The sequence below is a fragment of the Opisthocomus hoazin genome, chromosome 4, assembly GCF_030867145.1.
Source record: "Opisthocomus hoazin isolate bOpiHoa1 chromosome 4, bOpiHoa1.hap1, whole genome shotgun sequence".
NCBI lineage: Eukaryota > Metazoa > Chordata > Aves > Opisthocomiformes > Opisthocomidae > Opisthocomus > Opisthocomus hoazin.
This window is the reverse complement of record NC_134417.1, coordinates 40,754,993-40,780,133: the sequence shown is the minus strand read 5'-3', so window position 1 is coordinate 40,780,133 and position 25,141 is coordinate 40,754,993. Positions and strand designations below refer to the sequence as shown.

The 25,141-nt window shown below is 39.7% G+C and overlaps 1 protein-coding gene across 4 annotated transcripts; it reads left to right on the top strand.

Moving 5' to 3' along the window:
- Positions 1–852: 852 nt before the first annotated feature.
- HERPUD2 (HERPUD family member 2) lies at positions 853–23,565 on the top strand. 4 transcript variants are annotated; one of them, XM_075418667.1, is made up of 8 exons: positions 854–1,396; positions 8,104–8,181; positions 11,441–11,554; positions 13,637–13,794; positions 19,501–19,623; positions 19,937–20,260; positions 21,507–21,621; positions 21,958–23,565. In XM_075418667.1, exons 1-8 carry the CDS (start codon positions 1,250–1,252, stop codon positions 22,117–22,119), a joined length of 1,221 nt encoding a protein of 406 aa, XP_075274782.1. In that variant the 5' UTR covers positions 854–1,249; the 3' UTR covers positions 22,120–23,565. The 4 variants fall into 4 exon arrangements, with proteins under 4 accessions (XP_075274785.1, XP_075274782.1, XP_075274784.1 ...); XM_075418670.1 differs by lacking the exon at positions 11,441–11,554 and having other exon boundaries at positions 853–1,396; XM_075418669.1 differs by lacking the exon at positions 8,104–8,181.
- The last annotated feature ends 1,576 nt before the right edge of the window (positions 23,566–25,141 follow it).

Sequence of the window (25,141 nt, the reverse complement as noted above, 5' to 3'; positions counted from 1 at the left end):
CATTTTTATAACCAATTTATTGTTTTTATCAAGTCAACGAGGCCAACTTTTACAGCAGAAATCTTTAGTGCAAGTATCATGAACTGAACTTTCCCCTTATTCACTGTCATTTTATCTGTCAAACTCAAAGGTTATCCTTTTAAAGCATTTTCTTCTCAAAAACTGAAAATCGCATAAGATGATCAGAAGTTTACAATGCTAACCTGGGACTTCAGAAACTTGGTTTGTGATTTCAGACAGGTCTCTTGTGCGATGTATGGCAAATCTCCTCCTGTGCCTCCATTCTGGCTACAAAACAGTGTTTCCTGACCTTACAAGGATAAATACACTAAGGTGTTTGCACACCACAAGTGACAAAGTTTTAATTCCACTGTTACTAAGTATTCCACTGTTACTAAGTAACCTACTTAGTAACAGTGGAATTAAAACTCAGTCAAGGTTAAATAAGTGTTACTTAAGCAACTATTTAACTTCAATCGAGACCGTCTTGTGAACCTGACACAAGTTGCCGGACAGCCCCCTTCCTGCACCACGGGCCCCCGTCTAGGGCCACAAACCTGAGGCCTGGCGAGACCGAGGGCCTGCGTGTCCTCCAGCCCGCTCCTCGCTTCCGCCCCCCCCCCCCCCCCCCCCAAAGCATCATTTCAAAACGCCCCGCATCGGCCCTGCCAACACAGTTTTTCCCCCTCCCTTTCTTCGCCACACCGGAGGAGCTCTCCCGCTCCCTGAGGAAGCACCAGCCCAGCCTCACGCACCGCCCGCCGCCATCTTGCCTCACGCCCGCCTTTTCCCCCGCCCAGGAGCCCGAACGCAGCGCGCCCGGGGCTGGGCGGAGGGAGGCGGGCCGCCGCTGCGCTTCCGGTCTCCATTTTCCGCGAACGACAGCGGGCCGGAGGCCGAGGCGGTGCCGCCGGCGGAGGGGCCCAGCCCGGGCGGGCGCGCTGCCGGTACCGGGCTCTCCCGTTCCTTCTCCGCGGGCGGGGTGGGAGGGCGCGGTCCCGTCGCTGTGCTTACCGGCGGGCTGGCTGTGTGTGACGTGCTGAAACCCTCGGTTGGCGGGCAGACCCCGGCCGGTGCCGCCGCCCTGCCCGCGGTGTGAGCGCCAGCGCGGGGATGGACTCCCCCGGCCGCCCCGGGACGTTCGCCCCCGGCCGCTGAACCCGCCCGGAGCGCCCGGCTTCGTCTCCCCGGGGAGAGAGGAGGGGGGGTGTGTGTGTGTGTGTGAGGGCCGGCCGCCCCTGCCAGCAGCATGGACCAGAGCGTCGCGGATCACCCGGTGACCCTCATCATCAAGGCCCCCAACCAGAAGTACACCGACCAGACCATTACCTGCTTCCTGGAGTGGACCGTGGGCAAGCTGAAATCTCACCTCTCCAGAGTCTACCCCAGCAAGCCGGTGAGTTGTCGGCCAGCCCTCTTTCCGCGTCTTGTCGGTGAGGCGGGCGCTGCGGTGGCTTCTGGGCAGCCGGTCCGGACTGCCCTGGGAGGCAGACACGGCAGGGCCCGGCTGCCGAGCAGCTGCCCGGGTAAAGGCAGTGTCTGGCGCTCGGCTCTCAGGAAAGTTAGCAACGTAAATAGCTGCACTTTTAGACGGTTTAAGAAGATCGCAGGATGGCATCCTGAAAGGTGGTGCTGCTGAAGACACGCTTATTAATGCTCCAGTTAAGCTTTCTAGGAGCTGGAATTCAGATAGCTCAATTTAAGACTAATTTCTGTAAATATAAGAGCTCTGTCTAAAGTCGTTGCTGTACTTAAGAGCAATACAGCTAAAGTTACTACGATCTAGTGAATTCACCGAGGTACAGAGCAAATAGATGTTTGTTCACAATATTACTTGCAACATGCAATTGAACGACCTCCACAATTATTTCCTTCTGTTTTCCTTTTTTGAAAACCCATTTTTTTTCTTTTTTAGGATGTGCTGAAAACTCTGCTATCAGATGTTCTGCAATCTTGTATGGCAGTTGTGACAGGATAATATGGTTTATTTCTAAATTCTTTGAAGTTCTAAATTTGGCAATTAAAAAGAGGCTATGAAAAACCATACAGATAATAATATAAAGATAATACTGTACCTGTTAAAGTGGCAGACATACAAAACACTCTATTTGAAAACCTGTATAAAGGGAGTGACTTTGCCTCCACATTGCAGCAGCATGTGGGGCCTAGACATTGCTGTAGAAAACATTAGACAAAGGTTGTGTTTATCTTGTAAATGATTAGTATTAGCCTAGTTCAATAGAAGAATTATTGGTATTGTTGATTTCTGGTTTTTTTTTGGGGGGAGGAAGGCAAAACTGTGTCTCAAAGGGGATTTCTGCCTTTTGAAGAAAGCGGAAGAAAAGCACTGAACAACTTGGGCTGTGTCACTGGTACATTGAGATCTGTTAAGCAGTATTGGAGAGTTTGTGGATTTAGTTATTCCTGTAATTCTCCGCTTAGAGAGCCTGTCTGCTGTGAAAGAAACAAGTATGTGACTTCAGTTCATTGATGCTTCTTCCTCCTCACTAGAATCTCCTCCTGTGACGTACTTGTGTTTAAACACTAGTTTTCTGACTCATCCTATGATCTTGCTAAATTTGGCTTCTAGGAAGAATTCTTAATGAACTAGGGTTTTTTATATTGCGCTGTAGGTTTTAACCAATGGTATATTCCATTTCAGTTTCGTCTAAGATCACTCTTCTGTTGAAAAGTGGTTCCTCAGCATGCATTTCCTTATTAAATGACTAGTTGAGAATCCCCAGAATTGTTCTGGGTTAAAGAACAGGAAGTTTCCTTACTGAAAATTATCCCAGTAATTCCAATTTAATTTGGATTTACTGTACTTGAAATTAAACTAGTAACTGAACACAGTATTTTTGGTAGAACCTTTCAAATTAAAGTAATAACATAGGAAGGGAGAAAGGTGTTTAATAGGATGTCTCTTATGTATAGCAACATTGAAAAGTGTATTTTTGGCTTAATGTGTTTTTGACATGAAGTGTTACTGCTTTTTTCAAATTCATTTAAATCTTGTGCTTTTAGGAGCTCTCCCCACCTTTTTTTTTTTTTTTTTTATCTTTTAAACCAGATCAGTGTCAAAAACTTACTGATCAAATTTCCACATTCCCTGAATGTTGTAGGACCTAGAAATAACTTCTATTACAATGCTATTTTAAGAGTGCCAGAGTACATCAGAACACAGATGCTCTGTACAGGTATTACAGTGTTCTTGAAGTTAAGGGTGTAAAATAGAAATCGATTGCTATCACTGCTATACATAGCCTTTCAAGTTTTCACATGTGACTTACACCTCATCCTCCTATACACATCTGTAAACTAGTCAGTAAACTGATGGTAGCTGTAAATGTAATTAAATTTACAACTTATTAACAGTATATCTTCAGAAAATGAGACGCTTAGAACAGGCTAGCAAGAAGTTAGGCCTTGAGACAGTGGTGTTTGATTTTTCCAGATTAATTTGTTGAAATGACCTAGCTTAGTATGTACAAATTCCAAGAGTATGCAGACTTAAATTGGTTTAGTTGTTGTTACTGTATACTATACAATGGTATGGGTCTATACTAAGGTTCACATTTGTTGATATTTTTTTTTTCCCCTGACTGGACTAAGTTTTCATAGCTAGAGTACTGCAGTTACAGTGTCCCTAAATGGAATGTTTATTTAAGAAGAGCAAACTTGGAAAATCAACCTGTATGTCTCAATCTGGCAGATCTTACATTCAGTGCATTAACCGCTGCATCAATTACACCCATAAACTTTAATTTAAAACTGCTGTTTCTCATTTTCTGTAGTACCTGTCATCTAGCATATACTTTGCCCACAGTTCTAACCAGGTGTGGTTGTTTGGATTTTTATTTCCTGTGGAAGAATGGGAGAGGGGCTGAGTGACCAGAATAGTGGATGTCTCGTAGCTGAAACAGGATAGCTCGGAGCTTGTCTGTGTTTCTAAAGGAAGTTGCTGCATTAGCTTAGGTTTAGTGGTTTCGGTAACGTGCTGGACGTAGCTAACTTGGGCTAAGCATTGCAGAAGGAGTCTTGCGTGAAAAATGGAAAAAAAACCCAAAACCCACTAGCTGATGAATTCTTAGTTTCAAATACATACCTTTTGCATTGTCTTCTGAAAACTGTATTCCACCTCACTCTAAACTTTAGGTTCTGGAATAGTTTTACCTGATGCTATGTGCTTGCTTCTGGGAATGGGGCCTCTCTAATCATATGATTTTTTTAAAGTCTCTTTTTCCATCACGGTTCAGTGTTTAAGCTAGCAGTGAGCATGCTGTTCATTGACGCAGGGGGTGTGGTAGTGGACCTCCTCTGGCAGAGGATGAGTTGAATGCCTTTTCTGTTTCCTTTGGCGTATATGTGAATTACTGTGTTTTCATATTTCTTGCCTCTTCTTCCATCTGCATTAAAAAAACCAAAAAAAACCACCAAACAACAAACCCACATTTCAGAATTCCAGGATGGCTTTCACCCTGAGAATTGCAAGTGATAATCCTGTACTGCGTGGTTGGGAACTTAAGTTACACAGAGAGGAGTATGGGGTTTAAGACCTCATCTTCATAGAATCAGAGAATCTTAGAATGGTTTGGATTGGAAGGGACCTTAAAGATCATCTAGTTCCAACCCCCCTGCCATGAGCAGGGACATCTTCCACCAGACCAGGTTGCTCAGAGCTCCATCCACCCTGGCCTTGAACACTTCCAGGGAGGGGGCAGCCACAGCTTCTCTGGGCAACCTGTTCAAGTGCCTCACCACCCTCATGGTGAAGAATTTCTTCCTAATATCTAATCTAAATCTGACCTCTTCTAGTTTACAGCCATTCCCCCTTCTCCTATCACTACGCACCCTTGTGAAAAGTCCCTCTCCATCCTTCCTGTAGGCCCCTTCAGGTACTGGAAGGCTGCTCTAAGGTCACCCCGGAGCCTTCTCTTCTCCAAGCTGAACAGCCCCAACTCCTTCAGCCTGTCCTCATAGGAGAGGTGTTCCAGCCCTCGGATCATCTTCGTGGCCCTCCTCTGGACCCGCTCCAACACATCATGTCTTTCTTCTGTTGGGGGCTCCAGAGCTGGACGCAGGACTCCAGGTGGGGTCTCACAAGAGCGGAGTAAAGGGGCAGAATCACCTCCCTCGACCTGCTGGCCACGCTGCTCTTGATGCAGCCCAGGATACAGTTGGCCTTCTGGGCTGCAAGCGCACATTGCCATCTCATGTTGAGCTTCTCATTCACCAGTACCCCCAAGTCCTTCTCCTCAGGGCTGCTCTCGACCCACTCTCTGCCCAGCCTGTACTTGCGTTTGGGATTGCCCCGACCAACATGCAGGACCTTGCACTTGGCCTTGTTGAGTCTCTAGCTTATTATGATTAATAATATTCAACAGATGTGTAAGCCTTTCTTTTGTGGTTTTGTAAGGGGCTGAAATGCATTACTGAAGGCTGTGTAATAGTCAGCTTTGAGGGGCCATTTTAATCTAGCAGTTCCTTCTCTGTAAAGTATTCATATTTAAAAAAAAAAGTGTACTCCTTGTATTTTGTTTGAGAAGGTACTTAGTTAGATGGGGTTGGGGGGAAGTTCAAATACAAGGTACTGAAGAGAAGAATCTGATTTTGACTGTGTAGAAAGCTGTATTATGAATGGGACAGGAAAAACAGCACTCCATTGCTGTGTTGGATGATGGTACAAAGATCTAGAGTTTGGGTTTTTTTTTTTTGTTGTGTTTTACTTGTTTTGTTTCAACTGCTTATCTGGTCTAATTTCCAGGTTACCTATCTCAGGACCCAGAAACAAGGTTTCTGAGACTTTTCTTCTGTGTCCCTTCATCATTCCAAAGCGACAAGTTTCAAATTTGCAGGAAATCAAGGTTTTCTGTAATCTTGATGCATGATGCAGATTCTGTTTTTTCTAAGAAGGCCTTTCCCAAATACAAGATGCAGCTAAGCTTGTATTCTGTTAGCAGCCTGTTCCTGCTTGAAAGGAGCAACCAAAATGGTATAGTTCAGAAGAACTTAGTCTGACATAAGACAGCTATTTTTTGTTGTTGTTTTAAATGTGAGTAGAAGTAGTACAGCATTGATGTTCAATGTGTTGCGGTATTTTAGCCATTAGAGATGCAAATAACTAGTTCCCTGTGTTGTTGGACTTACAAAAATAGTGTATTATGTCACTAATGAAATATAGAAAAATGCAGAAGAATATAGAAAATGATTCTTCAACAGAAGTGATAAATAGTTCTGTGCTGTATGTGGTAGGTTATGCACTCATTTTTTAAAGATGTGTTTAATCATGAATAGCTGGCATGAATTTGGGGAAAAAAGTTCAAGCAACAGCTTCTCAGATTTAATGTGTACTTTTATAATTATTTGCTTAGAGTATCTATAATTTTTTTATAATGATTAGATTTTTTTCAGGGACAAAAGTTCTGCTAAGTTATTGGGAATCTGTAAAAGGCAATTGGAAGGAAAAAAAAAAAATCCCAAGACCTCTGTGAAAGCTTTCTCTAACTGCACAGATGTGTATCTAGGGTGTTTGTGTCAGTATTAGCATGAATAAGATTGCAGAGTGGGCAACAAAGGGATGGGAGAGAAAGAGGAGAGATGGTGTAAGACTAACTGTTTGGATCATGGGGAAATTCTTTAACAGGCCTCTGTAGCAGGGCCTGTTGTGACAGGACAAGGGGCAGTGGTCTTAAACTAAAAGAGGATAGATTTAGACTGGATGTAAGGAAGAAATTTTTTACAGTGAGGGTGGTGAAACACTGCAAGAGGTTGCCCAGAGAGGTGGTAGATGCCCCATCCCTGGAAACATTCCAGGTCAGGTTGGACAGGGCTCTGGGCAACCTGATCTAGGTGAAGATGCCCCTGCTCACCATGGGGGGGTTGGACTAGCTGACCTTTCAAGGTGCCTTCCAACCCAAACCATTCCATGAAATTCTTAAAATATTTCATGCTGATAATGCATGTCTGTTCCACTGTTGTTAGGCTAGATTTCTTCATTTTGGCATTTGGTTGTATTAGTGCTTTCTTTCAAGTGATAATCATTGTTGTATTAATTTAGGATGCAAGCAGTAGGTAAACTGATGTAACAGTTGAATTCTCTGTAAAATGCTTTCATCATGCGTGAATATTTAGGAGCGTTTTTCAGGAAAAAGCGCTGTTTATTTGCATAGTTATAGCATATTAGTGACCTGCTAATATTAAGACTATTGAAAACTCAGTTTCTGACAGCATAAACTGAATTGAGTGGTGTCGGGGTTTTTGTTTGTTTTCTTTAACCAAGTAAGCTGTGTATTGCTTTAGTGTACTGGAGGTCTTAGTGTAGATAGGTACCCCAAATAATTTCCTTTTAAAAGGAAATTCATCATTTTGTCTTCTGTGTAGAGTAGTTAAAAGTTATTACCTTATGACTAGGATATCCTTTGTTTTTTTTTAAATAATCTTTGTTTGCATTACACTTTCACAGTTCAAGATACCTTAGGAAGAACAGGCATAAAAGCTTACCAAAATTTGAAGGCTACCTTAAAAAAAAAAACCACCCTTTGGCTGCTTCATGCTTTTTAATGCTTTCCTCCTTGTTTTGTCTCGTGATTTTTTTTTTTTTTATTATTATTATTTTTTATTGAGGGGGCAGAGAAAGTGGGGATGCGAGCTGGGAAATTTCATGTCAAAAAAAGATTGACATTTGTGCCCTTCTGGATATTTTAGTTATCATTCCATCATTCTATTTTGTTTTGTTTTGTTTTTTCCTTTGCTCCAGCTACTCTTCCATTTACTTTTTCAGCAAGTGGCTGGGAATGGGAGCAAGCTAAAAAGCAAATCTTCTTTAAAAGAAAGGGATTTTTTAAAATATGTGATAGTGTTTTTGAGCAGCATTTGCCAGTTAAGTGTTGTTAGTTGTTATGGCACTCTTGCTGAGTGCATAATGACAGAATTCTTTTTCAGAATTAGTTTGAGAGTTGGACTTGTGAAGCCTCTGGAATGTTTTTAAGGCTATCTGTTGGTGGTTGGAGTTATACGGGGTTTTCTCATCTGCAAATGTTATCTCCAGCTGTATATCTGTACAGCAGGAAAAAGCTAAATTCCTTTCTTTGTCCCATCTCCTAGTCTACAAAGGATCAGAGACTGGTGTATTCTGGCAGACTGCTTCCTGATCATCTGCAGCTGAAAGATGTTCTCAGAAAAGTAAGCTTTATATCAACACCATATGATATTTGATCAAAACCCCTTTTTGGGAAATGGAAATTTAGATATGTATTGTTTAGCTTCAAATTTTCATTGTTGTATTGAGAGATGTAACCATATAATGTTGATATTTTCAGATATCCCTTGTATGTAGGATTGTGATACGTGTGGCTTGAGGCATGTTTCCAATTAGTGGGAGAGCAAGTAGGCTGTGTAAGTCCCAAACAAGTGATATGTAGTGTAGAGCGACTTCTTTGGATAGTTCACACTATGACCTAAATGGAATTATTTAAGATTTGTGTTTGTTTGGGACATTATTTCATTATTTGTATGTACTTAAATCCAAGAACTTATATTAAAAATGGCACTTGTGTAAGCAGATTAAAAATAATATATTTACATGCAAAACGAGAATTGTAAATTTTTGAGTAGTTTTGCTCGGAAAGCTTTTTATTGTCTTGGTTTTATTTGTCAGCTGTTCCTGATGATGTTTGAAAGTTCATGTGGGTTTTTTTTTCTTTTTATTCTGCTGGTTCATCTTGGGGAAAAAATTGTTTTACTAACCTAACTTTGGATTATCCAATCACTATTTAAATTAAATCCAAATCCTGAATATGCTTGAGATCTGATGTAGGTAATCTTGAAATACATGCACTTCGTTCTCAAAATACTTCAAATAGTTTGTATTGGTGCTACCAAGTAATAGGGACTTCCTTAAGTTAGTAAAGTTTTTAAAAATGTGTAGAATAAGATGATATTTAGAGCAGATGATCAAGAACTTTGTTTCAGTGGTAACAGAAAACATAATGCATGATGCTAAGTAGTCTTTAAACTTCTTGTAAACAGATCAGGATCCATCAACAGAAATATTTAGAAAATAGGTCATTAAACAATGATACAGTTTTTAATCCTTTGAAATAGGTAAACTCTGTAATACAGTACCTGGGTGTTGGTAATGATACTTATTTTGTAGTGTGTTAAAGAAGAAAACAATGTATGGACTGTAAGAGTGGGTTACACTTCAGTATGGAGGAAAGTCTCTGAAGGACAGTAATGCTTCAGTGAAAGTGGGAAACTGAACTTCTGTACTAAGTGCAGAGGAGTCTTGAGTATTGCTTGAGCAGGCTAACACTGTTTTAACTTTATAATCTTCATTCTGAAATATTTAATTGTTCACCAAAAAAATGATTTTTACTAAAATGAAATTTACTATGTATAGGTTTACTAGAAAACTGGAGCTGGACTATTGCCAACAGTATGTGTCCTCTAACACTTAAAAGTTCATGAAAATGGTTATGCAACTTACCTCAAAACTTAGTTTTTCTTGTGAAGGACGAAATGAAATCAGAATCCCTTAAATTCACTTGGCCTGCTTACAGCAGGCTAGTTTTAGGAAACACAATTTCAGACCTTGCTTATGTGCTGGAGGAGAAACTTTGCCCAAGTAATGTCTTGCTTCACTCTACAGGGGCTGTATTTGACTTCAGAGGTGTTTTAGTAGCTAAAGGCCGTGGGTTTAGTTAAATAAACTTAGTGAATTCAGAAACATACTCATCAGTCTTAATCGCACAGTTAATTATTTGAGTTGGAGGAAGAGAAGTTTTTTGTGCTTAAGCTTTTAAGAGCTTTTGGAAGAAAAGGTATGATTACTGTTAATCTCATTCTCTGGCGTATTCTTCCTACTTGGTCAGCTATAAATTCCTAATATTATCTGAGGATTTACTAAATTTCTCAATTTAGCTTTGTGATACTTGCTCTTTGATACTGAGCAGTGTCATTTTGCTGATATAAGATACCTTGAGGATGGAAGTTGTGGCACTCTTCAAGCATAGTGATGTCCGACGTTATGTATAAATAGAAATACATTACAATAAACTGCCACTCTGAATAAAGCTGTACACTGTAAGCTTACAAGTAGTATGTCTAACTTCCTTTGCCCTTCTGAGTGGCAGAAGTTCTTACCTAGAAAGAAGGTAACTAATTAGGTTAAAGGCTTTTGACATGGTGAGAATGCTGATCACCTGCATTCAGTGCTCTCTGATCATTGCTTACTATCACCAAACAGTAAGAAATTACATTTAACGTAATAGTGAGGCTATGCTTGGGATTAGAAGCTGACACATGTGGAGGAGTTTAAATGAATGTGGGATGTAGATAGCCTATGCTAGCAGTAATGCACAATGGTGTATAATGCAGTTATCCAGTTTTCTTTATTCCTAAAGATTAAAGCTTAAAAATGAGTGACTATGCATTTTAACATTTTTTTTAAATAGTTTAAGAAACCCCTTTAAACCTGGTATTTCTAAATGTCATCTCATTAAAAACAGCAACTTGACAGCACCACACTGATTCCAGAAGAGGACAGAGAGGTGTTTTTGTTGCTTTTCTTGTTTAAAATTTGTTTACTTTGGAAGCTGTAGTGTGCAATTTAAATACACAGTCATAGCTGTTCTAGTTGCTGTGGCGTGTGAGCTTTGGCCATGCTGATATAATGGGGTGGTTTTGTTTGGCACAGTGAAATAGCTTCAGATTTAAGTTGTTACAGCATCTGTGTTGCGGAGGGGAGCATATTCGTGAAGAACTGGCGTGAGCTGATTATTTGCATGCTGACATGGCTTGAAGTGGCGCCACTCATTCGCTTCTTCACTTTCAGATATTTGGGAATACTCAAGTCCCATCCAGTGCTTTGAATAGCATTCCCTGGGTGTCAGAGGCTCTTCAGCTGGGCGTCTGCAGGTTAGGCTTAGGCTGGAGTGAGGTGGAGGCAATGGCTGGTACATTTGTCTTACCTTGGTCTGCGTGTGGAATTCCAGCGCCTATATTTTTCATTTACCCTGATGTCTTTAATGAATAACACCCTTCATTAGATTTCAATGCGCGTAAGCATTCTTAACTTTCGGGAAACCGAGTCCTGTAAAGAGTTTGAGATTTTTCTGAAATAAAAGTTAGAGCTTAGGATATGTTTCCTCATGTGTCTGTGCGATCTTCCGTTGGTTCTGCTTGATTGCACTGCTAGGAAAAGCTGGGGGTAAGTGAATGTTGAATACATTATTGTGGGCAGCTGCTAAGAAAATGTTAGTTGTGAAACAGTAGACTTCTCTGGTGCTAGGCTCAAGTTTTGCATTTTGGTCTCTCAATTTTGTATTATGTTTCTTTACTGATTGCAAATGCAACTTTGAAAGTTGATTTTTAAAGACATTTTTTGCTTGTAAATTTCTCAAATATTGTTGCTTTAGCTCTTCAATTTCTTTAATTTTAGCAAGATGAATATCATATGGTTCATCTGGTATGTACTTCCCGGACACCCCCAAGTTCTCCAAAACCCAGCACCAGTAGAGAAGGTCACGGAGCCTCAACCTCCAGCAGTAGCTCAGTGAGTTTTTTTTTTTTCATACACAGGACATGAATTTCTTTTACACTAAGGAAGCTTTCTAGGAATTTCTCTTTTAATTTTTAAAATTTGACTGTAAAATAGTGTGGTGAAAGTAGAGCATGCCACATGAATTTGTACAATTAGACTTGATTATTTAAGGGTGTCACTTTATTTAATCAAAGGTGATCTTCTTTCAAATTGTAAGACAGTTATTAGATGATAAAGCACTACTCGCTTTCTAAGCTATTCTTTATTTGTAATACTTTACCAAAAAGTACGTTTTGCTTTCTCTCCATATCTCTGTACCTTTGGCAGAAATTGACCGGTGTATTCAGATTTTTAAAAAAACAAACAACTTAAGTTCTGATTTATTGTGTGAAAATTTGTACTGCTGAAGAGAGACCAGTCAAATTAGTGCCCTTGTGAGACAGACAGGTGGAGCTTGGCCAGTGTTCGTTCTGCTTGACAGGAATTGGCTGGTACTTATATAGTAGCTTCAAAGTAGTCATAGTGTCTGTAAAACAGAAGTAGAAAGTGTTCTTAACGTTTTATTAGTTAAGCTGTTCACAGAACACTTTTGTTTAGGGTGTTTGGAGTCTTCCTCTCCTCACACCGTCCAAAAATGATGATGTTCTTTGATTGTTCTTTGGCTGTTTTAACAGAAGGGCAGTTAATGTTTCTGTTGACGATTTCGTCATCATTACTGTAATGCTCTTGGCTTTTTTCAGAGTGGCAGTATTGCTAAGCAACCCTTGAGGGTTAGGTAGAAAGCAATGTATACAATACCATTGTAGGTCCTTCCCATCTGTGGTGTGTTGATTATCAGCATATGGGAAATATCTGTCCAGTAGTAAGTGGTCTGTCTTCATTCTTCTGTTCCTAGGGTACTGCTTCTGACTGCTGTAGTGTTAAGCAACACTAGAAAGTGGACAGTGATTACATAGTCTTTTCAAAGGCTGTATCTATATTTCTGTTTGCAAGCAGAACACGGGGGGCCTCCTTTGTGATTGTTTTACTGCTATGTAGATTAGTAGTAAATGTCATATTTAAATGACTGTATTAATGACTGCTTAAAGCAGTCGGTATGCACGGTGTTAAGTTCATAATACCTTGAAGGAAACAACCTAAACCAAAAGCTTCAATGGCCTTTGTTCTTCCATTAGTGTTTTATTTTTGTTTTCCCCCTACTGTCTAGTGGTAAATTTTTCTTGTTTTCCTTTGTAGGGCAAATGTGATATGGATGTCTTCAGTAATTGTAGCTCCTCACTTCCTGAGTTGTCAAAGTTGAAGAGGATTTTCTAATGAGTAAACATTACAGTAATGCTTAGCAACAGGATTTGGGGATTTATTAAAATTAAAATAGTGCATCTCAGTGGCCAAATTGCACTCTTGTTATAGTGACAAATAATCTAGGTGAGCCAGCTGTTGTCCTGCTTCCCAGGTTAAGTATTGATCTTGGAAAGCATTCAAGGTCTGACACAATAGTTTTAGGTGTGTTTCTGGGACCCTAAGTAGTTCCTAGCTACTTCCCTATTCCCACCCCCTGCCCCGTCCCAGCAGCGAGCACAGTAATTTGGATGGGGCAGCTGGCACAGGGAAGGGAATGATAAGCAGAAGAGTACAAGGGGAAACCGAAGACAGGATAGAGGAATGGTATGTTAAGCCACTGCAGGCACCGTTGTCTCCGAATGTAAAGTTGTATCCTGAGGTTGTAGTCACTTTTGTTAATGGTAGCCACTAAAATTTTTGTTACTGCTAAATATCCTTTGGATTAAGCTTTAGTTTGTTTCAGCTTTTTGAAACTGATTCACAGTGACTTGTGATTTTCTCTGGGACCTATGAAGTGTTCAGTCTTTCTGAAAATTTCACTTTTTATATGTGCACTTGGGTACAACTTTGAATTTCTGTTTTTACTAAAGGCTTGCCAGAACCAATAAAACCCCAGAAGACTTGTCTGGTGCTTATAATTCTCAATAAAACTTGTGACAAAGCGTTAAAGCAAATAGCTTTTTCTGAGATAAAGTAGTAAATCTTGTAACCGTGGCAAAAAGATCTCCAACCTCAATTGTATTTGTTTTTAAGAATTTGGACCGTCCTGGATCAACTGCTGCCTCACCCACAAATCAAGAAGCTTCATCTACATCTTTGAACACTAGTGCAGATGGAATGAGGCATCGTAATCTTCCACAAGCACAAAGCAATCCCATACCAAGCCACCAGTTCCCATATTTAATGCAAGGGTAAGTGAGATTGAAGCAATCCCCAGCTCTCTGATACTCTTTAAAGTACTTCAAATGTTCGGTTACGAGTCTGTAAAATGATTTGGCTAGTTCATCTTGAAGCATCAGTCACACTTAGAAAAATTTGTTGTAGGAACATTGATGTTTTTAGCCAGAAATCAGTTGAAGAGTAAGAGTTCTTGGTGCTCCCCTTCACGCTGTTTGTTTTTTTTTTTTCTTCGTGCTTTCTGCCCTCAACTTTCTGTTGATAAGTGCAGCTGTAATATTTACCTAGGGGATGTAGTTAGTAACATAACTGATAATATTATTGCTTGTGGTTGTTTTTTCTAGTCCTTTATTGTAATCATCAACACTAAATTCATATCAGAATATGATGGTTCTTAGTTTTTGACACATAAGAGATGTAACTCTTCACTTTGTACTGGATTCAAATGTAGAAATGGTATGCAGGTGTTCTGAGTACATGTAAGTGCTTGTATATCCACATTTTTCATACATACCAGTGAAATGTAAACAATGTAAATTTCTAGATCAGATCTGTTATTATTTAACTTTCCTTTTTTTTTTTTTTAATTAAAAAGCAGCTTTAGGAATTTTTAACCCACATGACCTTTGCAGCTTCTTAAACTCTTTTTTTATTGTCTTCCAGTGGGGAAAATGGGAGGGTAGTGTATTCTGAGATGATAGCGGTCGTTTTGTCAGGGAATGCTTTAAAGATTTCTTTGACACAACATTCTCCCAGTACTGTATAGATTCTAGAGATTTTCTGTGGAGAATATTTAAACAAAAAAACTATGAACCTGCGAACAGTAACAGTTGTTTCCATCACAGCAAAGAAAACAGATGTCAAGAACTGTTGAAAATTTATTCAGTTTCAGTTCAATTTACTTGCTCTCTTGTTAAGAGTTGACCTAGACTTCACTAGTCTTACTAGTTTTCATCCTGAATTTCTTCAAGTGCTTTTTATTATTTATCTGAAACGTACTATCTATTGGGAAGAAATTGCCTTTACAGTAGGTGGAGGACTTGCATCATTCTGACCACGTGCATCTCTGCAGAAACGGTTATACTTGCCTTTATAACAAAGCTAGGTGACACAAGGTTGCCTGTCAAGACTGCTCTTTGGTGTAATGTAAATTAATTCTGGAAGCTATTTATTGTGTGGTATGTTAGTTGCTAATGTGTAAGAAATTTTAATGTTTTTTCTAATTAGCTTTTCACGTAAGCATACCCTGAGAGTGAGTGTTTTGTCAGTATACATGGTGAACTGCATAGCCTATGGACTTCAAAAAGGCAACAGAACCATTGTTCAGTCTTTTAGCTGAAATAATTCAAAGTACAGTGGGAAGCATCAGTTTGGAAGACAATACTGTGTTTGGAAAAAAGTGTTACTTAAAGAATAATACTGTCTGTATTAGCAAGTAATGTGGATTGAGAGGAGTGGACCTGTAGACTGAAAGAGGTGCTGAGAACGTGACCAACACTGCACATAGTTCGGGGTTTTCTGTCTTATTTGGACTGTCTAAAGTTTGGTCACCTGGAATAGGTGCCTATTTCTGGGTAAAGAGCATTAGCAGTGCACCTAAATCACATCTTTCAACTTGGGATAATCCAAAAGGAATCCAGATGGTGATCCAAGAGCATTCTGTGGTGCAAACAAAACTGTAGTAAGAGGAAGTGACTGGAGATTTGCTTCAAAATTGCAGTCCTGACCTAAAAAGAAATGCCAAAAGAAATGAACCCTAAATAATCTTTGGCCTTTTTTTGTAGAAGAAATTTAATGGAACACTATCAGAACTTAAGGTAGATCTTTGCTGCAAGCTGCTGGGCATTGGCCGTGCTCCAGTCCAAACAGTCTGTGCCAGTGCCTGCTGTAGTTTGCTGTCATCTTAAACTCTTTTTAATGCTTTCAGAAATCTTCTCGGATGAATCTGGTTTTGCTTCAGGGCAATGCTTCTTGTATTCCAGCAATAAGAAATGCCTTCTGGTTTTTAGCTGCTCTCTTAGACGTCATTTGGGGCAATGAAATCTAGCTTTAATGTAATTTATACACAGACTGAGACTTGTTAGGAACAAGGAAGATTCATAGCTGAAATTTGTGTTGCCTTGTGGATTTTTCTTACTGTTTCATGACCAAATGTTTATTCTAGCTGTGTGATGAGCTGTAGGCCCTGCTGGTGGGGAATGGTCTCCAGATGTTTGAAAATGTATGTGAGAGTCAGTTCTCTTCAGCATTTTGCAGCAGTTTCATTAGTACAGTAGTTTGTAAATAAGTGATGCGAATGTCAGACGGTGATCAAATGATACTTGAATGGTTTTTCAGTTTCTGGCACAAAGGTTCAGTGTGTGAGCTGAATACTGTATGGGAAAACAGCCAACTTGGATTGTTAAAATATTACAGAGAAAGCAATTTAAAACTTTGTGTTGCTTTTGAGCTTTTGTAAATGCCGTTTTCTAAAAATCTGGATTTAGGGTGGGACTTGTTTATCTATCAACCAAGTCATCCTTTTGCTGTGAAGAGCAAGCACAGCATCGTCTGCTGCTGTGGACCAAGTTGTGGATCAGGGCCCCACTGTGCTAGGCAGGTACAAACAGAACAGATGGACTCAGTCCTGAAATGGCTTGCGTTTCAGATTGGAGAGTAGTTGGAAGCAGTAAACAGACAAGAAACATCAAGGCAGTGAGATTAGTTGTCAAGTGTGGGCAGCCCATCTAATGAAATGTTTTCGTGTTGTGTACATAGTAGTGTTTGAAAGCGAACAACAAAACGACATACTGACAGCGTGCAGTATGTTCTAGGACATGAATACATTGCTTCATCAGTAGCCTTTGCCCGCTGTGTTTTTTTTTTAAAGTAGAAAAGAACATAGTGGAGGGTATTGAAATATCAATTCAAGTTGATATCCCAGGCTCATATGAGACTAACACTAAATTAGATGTCTTTGTGGGTCAAGGTCATTAAACAAATGCAGTTATTGTCAGTCATGTAGATGACAGAGATTGAGCTTTAAGTCTGAATAAAAAGTCTTATTTTTCCATTAGTGGTGAGCAGTATCTTCATGATGACAGTAGCTGAGTAGTCTGACCTTACCCTCAAGTTGAATCCCATTTAGCTCATTTTAGGTGTCTTCCATAGATGAAAGGCAGTAATTCTGAGCTTTCTAGCCATTTAAGGAGTAGTATGCCTCTTCCTTCTCTGAATATTCTGAAGCTACCTCTACCATTTGAACCTTAATTAAACTGTTTTGTGACTTACCTAACTGTTCTTCTACTGTCTGGTTTGTGTTGTTCTCCAATCTTGGAATACCTGTGCGTATCCAGTTTGCTTCTGTGCTCTTGTGCTGTTGCTGCCATTCTTTCTGCTTCCTTCTTCTCCGTCTGGAAAAAGATGAGGAGAAAGCATGTGCTACTTTCCTTTGTCTTTTAACAGCAATCCAGCTTGCTTTGCAAAGAAGAGCCTCTTCTTTTGGAGAGGTTCTTCTCACTGAAATACATCACACTGTGGTGAGATTTGTTCCTGAATTTCAAAAGCTAACTTAATACCCTGGCATCTGTAATAGCTGTATAATTTACATCATCTGCCTCATTGTGATTTTTGATGAGCAAGTAACATACTCCTGAGGTAGTTGATGTTCTAAGGCAGGAGCCAGTTCTCGAATATTAATGTTTACTTTTTCTCATTAATGGAGTCGGATCTTGAAAAGTTAAGTCTTGCTTCTCAGAAAGTCCCATCCCCTAGAAAAGCTGTTGGGGGAAAAAAGGAAAAAAACCCACCAAAATATTTGAATGGGAAAGGAAAGAACATGACATAACTGAAATCTTCTGTGGTTTGTCTTTTACTGGTTTCTTAATCTACTACTAAGCTTTAAGACATCAAGAAAGCAACTTTTGTTTTAGAGAGTTTGAAAGTAAATAGATGCTCAAATCCTGTAATATTTCTAAAAGACGTGTCTGTGAGGGAGAGATGTTAGCCTTAGGCATCTCAACTTTTCTTGAGCTCAACTTGGCAACTTTAAAGAACCACAACCTTAAAATCTGTAACTGAGGAGAAAAAAATTGGTGAATTCCTGCAGAACTCACTCAGGCAAGTTAAGTAGCACTGTTTATTGGTGACTGAGCTGGAGGAATAGGTGTGGTTAAACAGTGAGTGGTCCTGCCTGTTCACATCCCCATGTGATATTCTACCTGCCTGAAGTTGAGACATTGCTCGGTGATTTGTCACAACATAGTACTTAATGACACCCAAGTAAAATATTTGAGTCATCTTTACATTTTGAGGGGGTCAAATGCTTTATGAATTTTGGAGGAGTCTTATTTCTCAAAGTGTTTGCCAGTTCAGGGGACAGAAACACACGTTCTTAAACATGTTCTTGCAGCCGTAAAGATAAAAGTATGATTGATGTTTTTCAATAGCAGCTTGACAGCTTTGCTGTTCCAGCATGTTAATTATGCATAAATAAGTAGCATCAGCAGGGCTGCCAGTTCACCCTTGCAATTTTTAAAAGAAGCCTAGAGTATTGCCTATGACTATCTCACTTTTTATATGGTATCAGGAAAGTAGCTTTTGCTTTCTTTATTTTCTTCCCCCCCCCCCCCCCCCCCCCCCCTTGAACTATTGTCAAAAGAGGTTATGACTAAACACAAACATAACAAACCAGTTTAAGCAGAGGTCATGGAGTTGCATGGCAGGCTCTTGTCCAGAATTACAGTGAAATACTTATTCATGTGTAAGATGGAAAAAAGATTTTAATGTCTTCCTCCCCCCTTTCTTTCTGGGCATGTCTTGTATAGCTGAATGCCTGGTAGACTAATGAAATCTCTTGGTGATATTTTTGCAGGGAGTGCCTTAAGTAGGGAACAGGTGTAGTCTGCAGTGCAATTACAGCAGTCTCAGCTTTTGCTATCTGCAGCCTGAATAAACTTTTCTTCATGCTTTATACTCTCATGCTGTCCTGAAAGATGTCCTGGTTTACTACAGTTCACTACATCAAAATCTTTGGGGAAATAGTTGGAAATCTTGCCAAAACATGCTCTAGGAGGTAAGAGAGGCTAAGAAGTTTAAAAGCAGACAAAACCAAACCTAAAACTTATGTTTAGGACCTTTATCTCTCTTGCATGTGAACCGGAGTTAAAACCCATAGGGATGAGAATCGCTTATGCTCAAAATATGGGGGCGGGGGGGAAAGTAAATCACTTAGTGTTCCTACAGCTTCTGACAAACACAACTGTCTGAAAGATTAGTTTGTTGTCTTTGCTCAGGTTCATTTCGTCATGTCTTTGATCGCAGTAGTGTTTCAGGTATCAAAGAAAGTTACAGAAGCTAGTAAGCTTTCCCTTTACAGCTCCTGCAGCACCTTTAAGGGTGAACTTAAAAGGAATTGCGTGGAAGAATTTCTGTAGTTATATACACAGTTATGAAAAACTTTCAATATGGTTTTGTCCCAGAGATGCAGCTAGTGGCAGACGTCTTAAGTACAAAAATATAAATCCTTTTTCTATAGAAATAACTTTGCTTATTAATTTCTTCTATGAAAATATAGTGCTTTTTTGGAATGGGTTGGATGATCTCATTAGATGTTGTTTCAGTGCATGATTGTAGGGGAACAAATGAGACGAAGAAGGCTACTTTAACTGTTTGTTAATATTAGTGTATTTTATAAATATGGCAATTTAGAACTGAGTATTTTTCTTTAAATCCTTTTATAGCAATATAGGCAACCAATTTCCAGGCCAAGGTGTTCCTGCTGGGTTTTCTGTGTATCCTGCATTCAGTCCCTTACAGATGATCTGGTGGCAACAAATGTATGCACGTCAGTACTACATGCAATAGTAAGTCTGCATTATCTTAGGTAGTACTGAGTTACGCTAATGAAAGGAGGGTATTAAAACTGGGTTTGTTTGCAGGATCAAAATGTCTGTGTTTATTTTGTCTAGCAGTGCTGTTTTACACGAAGTTTTGTCCAGCAAATGACAAATTCTAGTTTTGGGTTGGAATTACATTAATGTATTAATAAGTAAAATTTTAAGGGAAAATGCAGTTTGTTTTGACATGTATTACATCTGAAACTTTCTTTTTATTAGTGAAGAAAAGAAGACAATAGTTTTGGAAATTTTGGTGCATATTTTTGTGTTTAAATTTTAGCCAAGCTGCTGTTTCTGCCCAAGTGACTTCCAGCACGGAGCCAGTGAGATCTGCAGTTGCCCAGGCTATAAATTCAGAACGTGCTCCTGCAAATGAGCCCGCAGCAGCGCCAAATGTAGCCGTCCAGGAGAACAGGCCTGTAAACCCGAATGTTCAGATGAATGCACAGGGTGGCCCAGTAGTGAATGAAGAGGACTTCAACCGCGACTGGCTGGACTGGATGTACACATTCTCTAGAGCAGCAATTCTTCTGAGCATTGTATACTTCTATTCTTCCTTCAGTCGATTTGTCATGGTAATGGGAGCCATGCTGCTGGTTTATTTGTAAGTACAACAATTGAGTACAGCTGCAGATCTGATAGGTCGAGCATGGTGCTAGTGTATAATCCATTTAAACTGTGAAAAATGATCCAAATACAAAAGTTTAGGCACAGCTCCTTTATACTACAGTGGGGGAAGGGGAACAAACCAAAACCCAAAACAAAAAACAATTTCAAACAAGCAAAGAAGCTGATATGAAAAAAGAAATAATTCTCAAAAAATTTTTTACAGTGAGTTGGACACCACTTGTACCTGAAACACAGTGTTTTTAGATGTTGGCAATATTAACAGATCAGCGTTGTAGAAATGTAAAATTTCGTAATGGAAATTTAGAAAATAGTGGTGAGGGGAAGGAAGTTCGTGTAGGTCAAGCATATGCTTGCATGAACTTAAAGCACTTACTGCTTCGATATGAAAGGAAAATTGCAGAGCTAAGCTCATTTATATTTCAAAAATAATGTATGGGGCTTGTGCAGTAAACTGTGTTAGAGTTAGGGTAGTGCTACTGCAATGGTGGGTACTAGATCTGGTAGAATTGCAGGGGTGTAAAAAATTTATTTACACTGTATCTTGAAGACCTAACCACTGTCTCTAGTTTTATTAAGAAATACCAGTACTGTTGTCATCACTTCCCTTTAGATATGAAAACAGTGATGTAAATAGAAGTGTAAAACAGCATTAATGCTTGATATTTTGGACTGATGTCATTCATTGAGCATTTCCTTACACGCTAGTCTGTCCTCACAAGGACTGTTGTATTTCTCATGCAGATATGATAGTTGAAATTGGAGTATAGACACTTGAAAACATAGGAGAGGCTTATTGAATTTACACCAGTAATGAGGTTCAAGCTTTAGCTGAAACGTAAATTCTTCTTTCCCACAAAAACTTTAAACTATGAAAATAAAGGCTGCCTTTGAAAATTAATGTAACTAAAATACATTAAAAATGAGAAGACCCAAAAAAAGTATTCCACGTATTTAATCACCTGATCGTGGTAAATTACTCATCTTCTGGAACAAAGCTGTGAACAGCACTTCTGAAACTTGGAGAACAGCTCTTAGCAAGACCCTTCTTAACCCAGACATCAAAGAATAGCCATTCAATCTAGAAGTAGGTCTTGCAGAAAAATACAGCTTCATTCATTTGAAAGTTCTTGAAGAATTTACTGCAGTAGTTAGCTGTAGCAGAAAAATGTTTTTATTCCTTTCTAAAGAGAGGTTTTCAGCTGTTCCATTTTCTTGTATAGACACCAAGCTGGATGGTTCCCCTTCAGGCCAGAGGGAGGCCAACAACAGGCAGCCAATAACGTGGAAGTGAACCGTGATGGGCAACATGCAAATAATCCTGATCTTGAAGAGATGGTGAGTCAGAGCAGACGTGTCGTTTGAGACTCCTATGTATTATACTGTAGAGTATGCTATAATCACTGGTCAGAAAGTCAACTTTTATGAAACATCAATTTAACCGGAAGACTTTCAGCATTTTCCTCCGTGTTGTGCCTGCTGCTTGAATTCTGTATTTTTCCGGTCTGACAGTTACCGATTGTCTCTACTTCCGTCACAGACGGTCTTCATGCTAGTTATTCCTCAGGTGGTTGTTCTGAAAGAAGTTACTTAATGTAGGAAGATGCTGCTGGTTACCTTATGTCAGAGCTCTGGAAAGAAGCAGTTGAATTGCTTCAATTTCTGTTTTTAAAGGAACGACTTATGGATGATGGGATTGATGAAGACAGTGGAGAAGATGCAGGTGAAGATGCCAATACAGAGCAGCAGCCTGGATTCATGGCTTCTGCTCGGTCCTTTATCACAACCTTCTTCACATCACTCATCCCTGAAGGGCCTCCACAGGTTGGCAATTAAAGTGGAGAAGGAACTGTGTCAGGCAGCCTTAGTAGCCATGCGTAGAAGTGGAGCAGATTCTAGAGAGTGTTTTAAATACAGTGCAATTTCTGAAAATTTATAATGTTATCTTTTTGCTCATGGTGTACAAAAATGTGTATTTTTTTTCTTTTGGCTGTCTCATGCATTGAATATTTTAAGCACAAGTGGACTACTAAATGCTTTCTTTAAGATTCTTCTTTTTCTGAAGAATAAAATGTAAAGATATTGGTCTTCCATGTTTTATTTTAATTTCAAATGTACATTATACTGAGGCAAAAAGCTTGTACGTAATCTGCACCATTACCTCTTTAAAGAGCTGTTAAAAATAGGAATGTTCACAGAATCACAGAATCACAGAATAGTAGGGGTTGGAAGGGACCTCTGTGGGTCATCTAGTCCAACCCCCCTGCCAAAGCAGGGTCACCTACAGCAGGCCGCACAGGACCTTGTCCAGGCGGGTCTTGAATATCTCCGGAGAAGGAGACTCCACAACCTCCCTGGGCAGCCTGTTCCAGTGCTCTGTCACCCTCAGAGGGAAGAAGTTCCTCCTCATGTTCAGACGGAACTTCCTGTGCCTCAGTTTGTGCCCATTGCCCCTTGTCCTGTCGCTGGGCACCACTGAAAAGAGCTTGGCCCCATCCTCCTGACACCCACCCTTCAGATATTTGTAGGCATTTATAAGGTCCCCTCGCAGCCTTCTCTTCTTCAGGCTGAACAAGCCCAGTTCCCTCAACCTCTCCTCGTAGGGGAGATGCTCCAGTCCCCTCACCATCCTCGTAGCCCTCCGCTGGACTCTCTCCAGTAGCTCTTCATCTTTCTTGAACTGGGGAGCCCAGAACTGGACACAGTACTCCAGGTGAGGCCTTAGTAGGGCAGTGTAGAGGGGAAGGAGAACCTCCCTCGTCCTGCTGGCCACACTCTTCTTGATGACAGAACTTTCCAAATGCTAACTATTCATCTGAGTAACTGATCCGTCTTGTGTTAGTTTTATGCAGGGTATGAATTTTCACTTGGGATTGGGAGTTTATATCATTCCTGAAAGAATGCTGTGAACACAAGGATTACTTGTTAATGGTGTGTTGTCTTCATGCCACAAAATACTAAGCCTCTTCTCATACATTTCAAAAGCTAAATTGCTTTTTCTTGAGGCTTTACTGGAGTTCATTAAAGTTGAAGATGTTTGACAGCTCTTCAAAGACAATTGACAGTGATGGCATAAACCTTATATGTTTGATACAGTACTTTTTAAGAAAAATATAACTGTACTGGGGAAAAACATGTACATTAGGTTTTTTTAATAAAAACTGTTACGGTAACTCTTTTGGATGTTTATATGCATATTTGAATGCAAACAACTAAATAGTGCATAATTAAGGATGAGGATATGATTGGTTTGAGTGGAATAAAGTTATCATGGTGGCATTACTGATGCTGACTAAAGTGGTGTGTTTGTAGCAGCGCATACACAATTACGGGTATGATTGCAACAGCGGGACATCTGTATTCTTAACCTAATCAAAGCTGAGAAAAGGAAAATTGTACATGAGATAATAGCACAGTGCTACTGTCGGTTTGGTTTTAGTTGCTTTCCTTAGGTTTTCATCATAGCCAAGCTTAGTCTTTGTTCCTAATTTTGAAGTTGTCATGTGGTACCGAACTTAAAAATGGCTGCGAAGGTTCTATTATACTACAACCACAAGAAAGCTTGTCTGATTTTGCTTGGTACAGGACAAAGCTCTTAAATAGGTCTGAACAAGTGAGAAGGAAGAGTTCATTTTTTGCTTGCTCATGTCAAACTGCTGAAGCTGTGCAGTGAAGTTCTAAAGCTTAAAAAATTCTCTTTGGGTTTATACTCTGAAACATTTCTCGGGATTTCTAGGTGTTAGTAAGAGTTAACTCTCAATTAGAAGAAATTAATTTAAGTAATGATTAATTTAAACAGCTTAAATACAATGCTTTTTACAAATTCATTTACATAATTCATTTACAAATCTGTCAAGAGGAGAAATAGGAATGTCTTACAAGCATTAATTATTTGTTGTATAGGCAGCAATGATGAACAAACCGTGTTTGATGTTTTAGTCCTATGTTACTATGGAGAGCTGCTCTCAGTTTAGGTTCTTTACTACATAAACATAAAATGTGTAGACTTTTTTACCCTTTTGATTTGTTGGATGGATCTAACTTGAGTAACATTTAAGAACTATTAAAAAAACTTTTATCTTTTAAAGGAATGGCACAGAGTGGCAGTCTTGGATGTCATAAGACTTATTTCTGGAATGCATTGAAGAGGTTTCGTCTATTTGACGTGTGTTCCCTCTCCTACTTTTCCCAAAAGTTCATTTTTCTTTTTGTCCTGCGGTCAGTGTATCTGAGATGTGCAGTTATTACCTACTGGTATCCACCTACTAACAGCTGTTAGTTTCTTCTTGTTGTCATTGTTCAGGTTTCTTTCGTTTCCCATGCTATAGGAAGCAACTGGAAGCACCTCTCTGCCATTAGAAGACTAGATTAAGAAAGCTGCCTTTAAGCCGTTAGCCCTGATTTGGTTAAAAAGCATAGAATTGTCACTGCTTGTTCATATTCAGAGAAGGGGAAATTTGCTTATAGGTTACACAAGCTTGAGACAGTGACATGGGAGGTCCTGGCAGTTATTTAGATATTGAAGGAGATGTTAGGAGAGTTTTAATCAGATCGTGGAGCTGTAGCAATGAGAGGAAGAACCCAGACTTTCATGAGAGTATTTTAAGGTCATTAAACCTCTGAGCTTCCAGAAACTTGCCCAGATCCCAGCAAGGAAAAGCAGAAAGATGGTTACTGAGGAAAGTGAGTGAGGAATAAGAATGAGATGTGAAGCATTACCTAGAAGCAGTGAATGCATTGGAGGCAGAGGAAGGTGGTTGGGAGGAGCAGAGATAAGGTATGATCATGAATAAAAATGAAGCAAGCATTGAAGAGCAGATTGAGGTGGGAGGTGCTGGGGTTTTTTTGCTTTTTGGAA

Bases quoted from the DNA above. Each gene is read 5' to 3' on its own strand.
- HERPUD2 (XM_075418667.1), top strand. From the start codon at position 1,250: ATGGACCAGAGCGTCGCGGATCACCCGGTGACCCTCATCATCAAGGCC. The intron at 8,182-11,440 runs GTAAGCTTTATA...CTTTAATTTTAG, and splicing joins TGAAAGATGTTCTCAGAAAA to CAAGATGAATATCATATGGT. The intron at 19,624-19,936 runs GTAAGTCTGCAT...TTTAAATTTTAG, and splicing joins CGTCAGTACTACATGCAATA to CCAAGCTGCTGTTTCTGCCC.